This window comes from Anopheles moucheti, chromosome 2, assembly GCF_943734755.1.
Source record: "Anopheles moucheti chromosome 2, idAnoMoucSN_F20_07, whole genome shotgun sequence".
Lineage (NCBI taxonomy): Eukaryota > Metazoa > Arthropoda > Insecta > Diptera > Culicidae > Anopheles > Anopheles moucheti.
In genome coordinates, this window is record NC_069140.1 from 52,876,372 (window position 1) to 52,885,297 (window position 8,926).

At 45.0% G+C, this 8,926-nt stretch overlaps 1 protein-coding gene across 1 annotated transcript; it reads right to left on the minus strand.

The window, feature by feature from the left end:
• Positions 1-6,644: 6,644 nt before the first annotated feature.
• LOC128299526 (PBAN-type neuropeptides) lies at positions 6,645-7,513 on the minus strand. Its single transcript, XM_053035520.1, has 3 exons — positions 7,427-7,513; positions 7,071-7,356; positions 6,645-7,007 (listed from the first exon to the last, which is right to left on the minus strand). Exons 1-3 carry the CDS (start codon positions 7,508-7,510, stop codon positions 6,826-6,828), a joined length of 552 nt encoding a protein of 183 aa, XP_052891480.1. The 5' UTR covers positions 7,511-7,513; the 3' UTR covers positions 6,645-6,825.
• Between the last annotated feature and the right edge of the window lie 1,413 nt (positions 7,514-8,926).

An 8,926-nucleotide genomic window follows, 5' to 3' on the forward strand; every position in this document is an offset into this window, starting at 1 on the left:
TTAATGGTCGGCCGTAGAGGAGGGAAAGAGCGTCGCTCGTTATAAGAAAAGGAGCATCGGAGCAGTGAGTGGAAACTTTGGTGGCGGCAATGAGGTACGATGACTTTTGCCGACGCGCTTCGTCATCTGGCGCACACCGAGGCTGCCGTTTCACGGCGCTTGGGCTTTTTCCAGCAGGTTTTTCTCGCGACATCGTGCAGCGTGATTCGTGCCGGTTGGTGAGCAGATTTTCATGATTCTAATCCCAGTCCCATTCTGTCCCCACGTTTGACGTAAGCGGGTGGCACCGGCGAGAGTCGCTGCACACCGAAGCGTAGCTATCGATTATAATTAGTGATTTTCTGACATGTTGATTGCGTGCGACACATCTGGGACCTGTGGCAGGATAGCCCTGCCAGCGACAGGATCGACTCCGAGTCACGGCTAAATGGCGGCCGAAATCAGAGCTGACAGTTGGAATGATCGAGCTGGAGCATGATCACGCGTTGATTGGCATACCGAACCCGTTTTACACCTCAGTGGAAATGATACTTGCAGGTGGGGCTCGCAATTCCGCCATACAGGCATTAGACTGACAAGCGCAAACCCACACATCCTCCCCGAATCCTTCAGGGTGCCCCAATGTGCGCCGTATTCCTTACGTGTTGACAGAAAGGTTGCACACAATATTACAAGCGATACCAACTGCTCTTGACCAGGAGTTGGTGGGAATTCCACGAGATGAGGTCCAGAATTCGCTCGAAGGAAATTTGCATTAGAAACGTAAACTATTTTCAATCATGTCGACCTATCGCTATCACTTCTGGTGTGATTTATCGTATGGGAGTATGAAATCGTTTCTTGCTAAAAAATGGTTTAATGTTGATTGATGTTGCAATCATACGGCGGCAGGACGGAAGAAGCTGTGCCGAAGGAAAGAGGTGTTACTTATCGTCATCATGATCATCGTCGTCTTCAATTCCCCTAGATGCTTAATGAGAAATTAATCCGCACTAGTTGTTGAAAGAAGAAGAAAAAAAAGCACAACAAATGAACAAGGTAGACAATTTATGCAGTAACTTACCGGGTATTTTACGTCAAGATGTATAATATTTATTATTGTACGACAACTATCCGACGCCAGATGCAATAAAGCGGTTGATAAATGAATCTTCCATTGCTCGGATAAGCGGTTTGAGGGAGGGGGACAAAAAAATCCAACCATCTATGCATACGGCTTCACTTCGTTACCTTCCCTACTGTCTAGCGCTGTGCTTGCGTCGCTCGAAACTTCGTCCGGAACTAACCTATCTTATTGGAATGAAGAATGCCTGGCTAGTTGAATCTATGAGTGGGATCGGGCTGGGTAGCCACTGTCCAAACCAAGGTCGCGTTACATTCAAACTGCCAGCATGCCGCACGAGGCGCTTCACATACGTACCTTCACCGCGGCTATCTCTGCGGAGTTTTGGCCACCACGGTTCGGAATGTAGCGAAATGGGTACTACAACCTTGAGGGCCAATGATTTGCTGTACGCGGACACAAACGCGGCGACTGGTTCGGCGATCTTTTGGGGTTGATGGTCTTGATCTTCGCGTGAAATGCTTTGGAAAAGTTTACAGGAACACGTAATTGCACTTGGTCGGGAATTATCATTTGCTGTTTTTGAAAGTAACTGCTTGGTAAGAAACGGCAGAATCCGTGATTATAGGTTTGGGGTGTAACGTTTAGCGCGTGACCATTAGGGACTGCTAATGGGACAATACCCGACTATCGAAGTAGAATCTTTCTCTGCTGTCAATGTGTTTGATACATTTTGTTTAGTGCACAAACAAAATTGTGCAAAATTTATAAACTCAAAGTCATCCAAAGCAAAGGTTATATTTCACACTAAATTTGGCACCTTCTACCTCTGATGTATTTGCTGTAGAACCTGTTTCATCTACGCACGAGTGGTATGAATAATTTAACGTTTTGAATTAATAAAAGGGCAAAGTAAATGCAAAAAATCGATGTAGTTTTTTTTCTTCCTTCTATTAAATAATGAATCCAACGTTATCAAGTGAACAAGGTGTTGCAGCTTGTATGTTTTTTTTTGTTGCGACATTGACGGCCAGTTCCCCAGCAGCTCCAGTGAGCGAGTGTTTCGAGCCACTGCGGTCGACCAGGTGTGTGAAATGCATTTTCATGAAGCGTAGGCAATCGGCTGATAAGTATGACAATAATTTGCACTCTATGTTTGATCTACTTTTCTTTGCAGATGCTTACATGGGTTTAGTTCGTGTAATGTTATAAGATACAGCATAAAAAAGCTACAAAAAATGTTTGATTTACACAGCAGAACTGTTTACATTGATGGATAGCGTGACGTGTAGGCAAATTACATTAATAATAAGCAAATTTACTACCAAATCAACTACACAATCAGCAATAAAAAATCACCGTGCGAAAGATTGTGGCCATTGGCGCATAAATTAGTGCAGTATTAAGGAACCAGCGTGTAGAGGTGGCTAACACGTTACTGACGTTGAGTTAGTTTGAACGGTACCCACCCAGCGCCTTGGTGCCGCTGGGCAGCCTGTTACACATTGTAATAAAAGAACACCATGTAGCAATAAAATGTACGTTATGCAATGCACATGCTGACGTGTAAACGATGCAATAACATTTGCTTGATATGACTTTTATATGCACGTTCAAGGATTAAAGCTGATCCCCCCAACCTACCTGTACTAACTTTATTATCAGAACCTTACCCTTTTGTAAAATATCGTGTTGAGATAGTGATTGATAGGTGGTGATAGGGTTTTCCGTGATGTAGCAATATAGTGATCGTTTTGCTGGGATGGAATTATTGGGTATTCCGTACTGGCAATGCCCTTATTGGGAGGATGACAGGAACTGGTTTTTTTTGTATTTCGTAAACATTGTAGTGAATTCTGTTTTGCAATCATTTCAACTCAAACTCCACCGTGTTGGGAAAGTGTTTAACTGTTCGGGATAAGTTCGCGCTGATTCGCGCTAGAACGTTGGTGGATAAAAGTCGCCTCACAGTATCGCCGCCGAGAACGTTCCCATTCATCAAAATGGCAAATGAACCGTGCGCGCGTTGTTTGCTTAAAACATAGCCCAGCAATAATCAATCATCATGATAAAGCACTTGCAAACGTTCATTCAAGTGTAAAAAGTGTATTGTTTTGAATATGTGTAGGTGCTTATGGTAGATTTTCTTAAATCGCCAATGATGCTAAAACTTCGCCAAATACTCACTTCGCGTTTGCGTTCATTCCGCAAAACAAAAAACTCCTCCTTACACCCGGTTTTGGAAGGAACCTGCTTTCAGACTGCGCTGCGTAAAGGAATCAAAACAATGTTCTTATTTTTTTTGTTACCCTCACGCGGCCCTCCTTCAGAATTCAGCGATTACAATCGAACCAGTTATTGAGATTGGTTGGGCTATTGGTTGAGGAAGCGTGGCACCAGCGCAACACTATCGTTTATTTGGCCACATCACATCAGCCCGCGACAGGGCATCGGAAGCGTGCCTTGCTGACAGCCGAACGAACATAAATTAGTTTTTGCAGTAGTAGGAATAGCACAAAAAAAAGCGGCGTCGGCGAGCTTCAATCCACCCAGCGACAAAAATGCCACCGCAACATTGTAGCGCGACGCTGAAGGTAACCGGTGCAGCTTAATAAAAACGCACAGCACTGATTGCGCTTGCTACAAAAGGGTTCGGCATAAGATCGATCAACCCTGATCGAAGGAACGGTGTGAAAAACGCTTGTGCGTGCTGATGAGCTGCAACCTTCCTACCAACCGATTGCAGTACTTTTCACACCTAGCGTGCCAACAGCACGCTGACTAAGCATGGCATACGAACGGGCCACACGTCGAGTGGGTTTCAATCCATTAATCCACCCAAGTAATGGTCAAAATGTTAATCATGGGCACGTGCCGTGCTGGTGTTGTTTTTTGCTGTTGTTATTTTGTTTTGCACACCGCTTGCGAATCCTTGTGCGGGGAAAAAAAAAAGATGGCGGCAAGATAGAGGGACTTGGGCGAAAGGAAACTATTACTAACCATAAATTTCAATGCGTGTCCGGATTGGAACCCGTTTCGGGGCCGGCATAGCTAAAGCTAGTAGAGGGACAACGTTAACGTCGTTGAGGATAACAAGATTTTCGGCCGATTCCTTTCGGCCCGAGCGCTGCGAGAAGGAAGTCGATCGAAGTTTGATTGATCGCCGCTCAGCCTGCTTGTTTTGGGGAGGATATTGAACTTGCTCGAGCGATAAGCTCCGAAATATCACTTGGTTTCGTGTGCTAAGTTTGCTAATTGTTTCGGCTTGCCTTATGGCGGGCTCTGCCGCAACTGCCGTAACGTGCCCGGTGCAGGTGCATTCCAGAAGTGGTATGCCAATTGGGGATTTTTATTTTGAGCTCAGAAAAAAGATTTTCTAGAAACTCCTGTAATACTTGCTCTATACTGACCCTGGCCAAAGCTGTTTTAGGTATGGCATAACATTGACCACGGCGAGGCGCGCGTGTGCTCGGGAGTAGGGTGGGTTCCTTTCCAAAACGACTTGTCCGGGGTTTCGTAGCGCATGCTTTTTTGTTTTTGGTTTGTTTGTTGTTGCACTCCCCGTGTTGATCTTTGTCCATATATTTTTTAGTCGCCACAAAAGATTATGAGTAAAAAGTCCTTCAAAAATTCCGTTCTGCCGTTCTGCCGGGCATTCTTTCTGCATTTCGGGTATGTGTATTTTTTTGTGTTGTCGCTACTATACCGTGTGGTGTTATTTTGTCTCCTTTTCTATTCGCAAGCAAATGTGATCATTAGGAGGTATGGTCAAACCAAACAAAAAAAGGGAGTCGGCTTTCGTTTTCTTTATTAGCGTTGAAAATACTTACTACAGCAGCCCATTGACTGGTTGTTAACCGTTTTGCTCCGAACGCTCGATCTTTACTCTTATGATTCTGATAGTTTCAGGGTCATGGCCGGCAAGTGTCCTGCATCGTTAATGCGATGTTTAAGGAAGTGAAGAAAATGGTGCAGCCCGCTTTTATTTAGTTGATTTTGATTTTTTATTTTTTAGATCGGTATGAGATTAGAATGGTTCGTCCCGGGTGTGAAGGATTCCGTTTTTATGTTGCCTGTTGGCACTAATCACCCGTGCGGCACTTGATATGCACCCTTTCGATTTGCATCAGTTCTGCATGGTGGTGCATTTTTGTAGCACCGCGCGTTCCATAAAGCTTTGTGCATGGAGATGGGCTCACAGTGGTGGGAGCGTGGTGGGCAAACCAGTACGGTAACCGTGGCAGATAGAACAAAGACACATAATATTAGTAAAGCGCGCGTACCACTGTGGATCTTTGATTGCTAGTCGACTGCAAGAGCCAGGCCACGGTTTTTGGCATGGTTGAGCAGTTTTATGACGCACCTTCCGCTTACTGTATTAGATTTTTATGTTCTCGGCCTACTACAGTTCCATTGCAAAACCGTTCCCATTCCTCCCATTCACCATCGTGCTGGCGTCGTTGTTCTGGTGAATGAAATAATATAACAACAATACAAAAAATAATAATAAATTGCAAATGCAAACAAACGGCTGTTCGGTACCATTGTTAGGATATTGTATGCAAAAAATATGAACGAATTGGAAAGGAGTGTAGGGAGCCCAGAAGCCAATAAACAGCACGAAACGATACATTAGGATAGTTTAAAAATACACGTAAGAATTTTGATTAAAAAATAAATATTCCTTGCATATACCGCTGCCTCATTAGCAACCCGTGTTGGCGAACCATCTAAAAGCCGGTGGATTAACTTTTGAGCATTTAGTTTGTTAGTATCTGAACCGAATCTAGTTTTCGTTTACATTTTACGACACACTGCGCCAATGAAGCATCAAATCAATTAAATGTTCGCCACTACGGGACTGATGTGGCTACTGTCCTTTCACCGCGTTTGGCCGGTATGGCCGTGCTCTTCGTACACTTCATTACGTCCGACACGTTTGCCATAAATTGGTTCTAACCGATCGAATGGTTTATAATTACCCGCACCATAGCAGGCGGCGGCGACCCACCGACAAACCGACTACCGAGTGCAATTGATCGATGACAATGCTGCGGATTGCTTTGTTGCAGATATGCTTTGTCGATGAGTTTGCGGATTCATCCAGAAGACGAACGTTGCGAAACGTAAATGCGGTTCCCGCCTGCCGGTTGTTGTTTCGAACGCGGAAGGCAACAGATTCTAATTTAGAACAATTAATGGGGTTTTAGTAGATGCTTTTTTTTTCTTCTTTTGCTCGCTTGCTTTGGGTTTTCTGCTTTCGGTTTCGGGATTTAATTTTGTTGCCAAACAGGCCCAAACCCAATCGTGTTTAACAGGATGGATTTAGCTATTTAGTGCAGTTTAGTCTTGTAATGGTTTTGCCCTGCTGATTGAATAATGATGGTACATAATTTATCAATTTGTTTGGCGGTGTAGACGAATTTGTATGCAAATTGAAATTAAAGCCAATGTACGTTTGTAACGTGATCTTAATTTTTCGCATTCAGCAGGAAGTCGGGCGCGAAAGAATGGGCGCTCAGCGTGGTCTGTTGATGGTTGAAGTTGGAGATTCCTAATACTTTATTACAATACAGCGTGCATTTACAGTTCGTTTTGAGAGTTTCATGTTTGGCATGTTGTCCGGGCACCTTGCCAACCGTGGAGTTTGTCGGATTCCAGCCAATTTTGTTCGTGTTCAATTAATGCCGATAAACTCCACCGCTGGCGTCAGGCGCCCTCGGTACACGCCGTTAAGGAGTCACTGGTGTTGCGGTAACGCTTCAGTACGCAAACTGGAACGGTAACGGATATCCACCGTTGTACGCGCGTCCTAGCCGCGGCGAGAAGGGCAAATTTCGTCCGAGCCGTGGTGCAAACGGTGGCCGTTGATGATTCTCACCGACCGAATCCCGCCGCCCCAGTCGCGGCGAAGTTGTGTGGAAGAATATCTGCTGGGGTTTGCCTGCGCGCGAGTAGAGATCATTTAGTTCGGCGACCAGCGCTAAGCGGTTTAGGGGAAACTTACGAGGTTTCGCGGTGAGTAACAGCACCATGTAGGGTGCGCCCTGGACGAGTTCGGTAGCGAGCTTCTGTGGCGGTTCGCCCGCGTATCCGAGCGGTGCACTGTCGAACTCCTCCACCAGATCGTCGTGCAAATCCGCTGCAATGGTGCGCTTGCCGAGCCGCGGCCCGAACCACATGGCGGCAGCCCTTTTGCTGAGCCCTTCGGCACTGTCTTCCCGTCGAAGTGTGTCCGGTTCGGATGCGCCACCCTCTGGCCCGGCCGTTCGCAGATCGGTAAACTTTTGATCCTGAAAAGTATTCCACGCAAAGTGGCGGTCAGCTTCACGGCCATCGTTTGGTTGCGGTGGGAAAAATTACATTCGAATCCATTTCTACACTCAGCGCACTTTTGATTGCCAGATAGAGGCAGATGAGATTGAAAAAAAAGGAAAACCTAAACATGGTTATTTTTTTTGTTTGGTGCTGTCTTGACTGGGTGCGTCTTGAGAACTGTTCACTCTGCTATCGGTAGTTTGCAACTGTTCCGTTAGCTGGCAGGACGTTTCTGTCTTATATACTTTGGAAAAACAACGTACACTAGTGGCTATCGATTTTATCCCGATCCTGATGCTGCGGAGATGAATGAATCCGATCGACGCAGCGTAGGTGGAAAGCTAAATCCATCCACCGGGACAACAGTGGGTGGAACGAAAAGTAGTGAGGCTTTTTAGAAAAAATAATAATTTTGTTTAAATTAATGCTTGTTTGGTTGTGTTTCATACACCATTCGTTTGCTTTGCATTCCATAAGCAATTTATTCATACAAGCGCTGTAATGTGTTCGCTGTAGCGCAAAACATATGTCATTGAGGTGGAAACGGTATCACACTGTAAATGTCCTATTAATGTGCTTCATTCTAGTATTAATTAGCAATTCCAGAACAATCCTGTACGCGCTAACCAACCGTGCTCGGTTCGGTATTTATTAATTGAAAATCCATCGCCCCTGAACTGTTCGTATCATGCATGGTCGCACCCGGGTATTACGCATTCTCGGGTGAGTATCTTTTGCACCCAGCCTGAGTCGGAGTGACCGGTGTGACGAGCATTAATATTAATTTAACGGCAGAGATCAGTCGGCCGACGGTGTGGCCGTTTCTTTTTTATTCTTGTATTCGGTATCCCTGCATGGTGCATTTCCCTTCCAGTTCGGACCATTTGTCGCCCAAGCAATGGGGGAGTGATTCAAAACAAAAGGATTACGAAGTGTCGGCCGGAGGATTCGCAAATGGGTGGAGTTGGTAGTTGGAGCGCCACGGTATGCAAATTTAGTGTCCGACACGTAAGCGATCCTCACCGCGGGGTGCCGACACTGTGGAAAGGATTGTGCTGTGAAAAAGGTGTACGACGTCACGCGTGTCGTTCACGCATCGTTGATGTGAATTCCTAGAAAATTTAATTCGCTGTTTTGTTAATCGCAGAACTACAATGTTTCTACGACATTTCGCTTATAAACGATTCCATTCACTTATTTCTGCAGTGTAAAATTTAAACTAAATCTTGTATTTATATTTACTATGTAATACGTTTCATCAACGTCTCCTAATGTAATGAAAGAATTTGTGTCATTAAATGAACTAATGTGTAATATCGCATTGCATTTTTTCTCAGTTTCCCTAAGTACGTCGTTCAAATGAGGTTCTAAAGGGGACAAAAAGTGCAGAGCGCATAAAGGCTAACGATACAAACGCTGCTATTAACTACTGTCGGATGCATCGACCAAGGTAAAGGCTTGCTTGCTCCTTGGGAGGAAGTCATTTGGCGCAACCCATCGAACGATCGAATGGTTCATCTTGCTCCATCCATTTGTAGTGTTCAA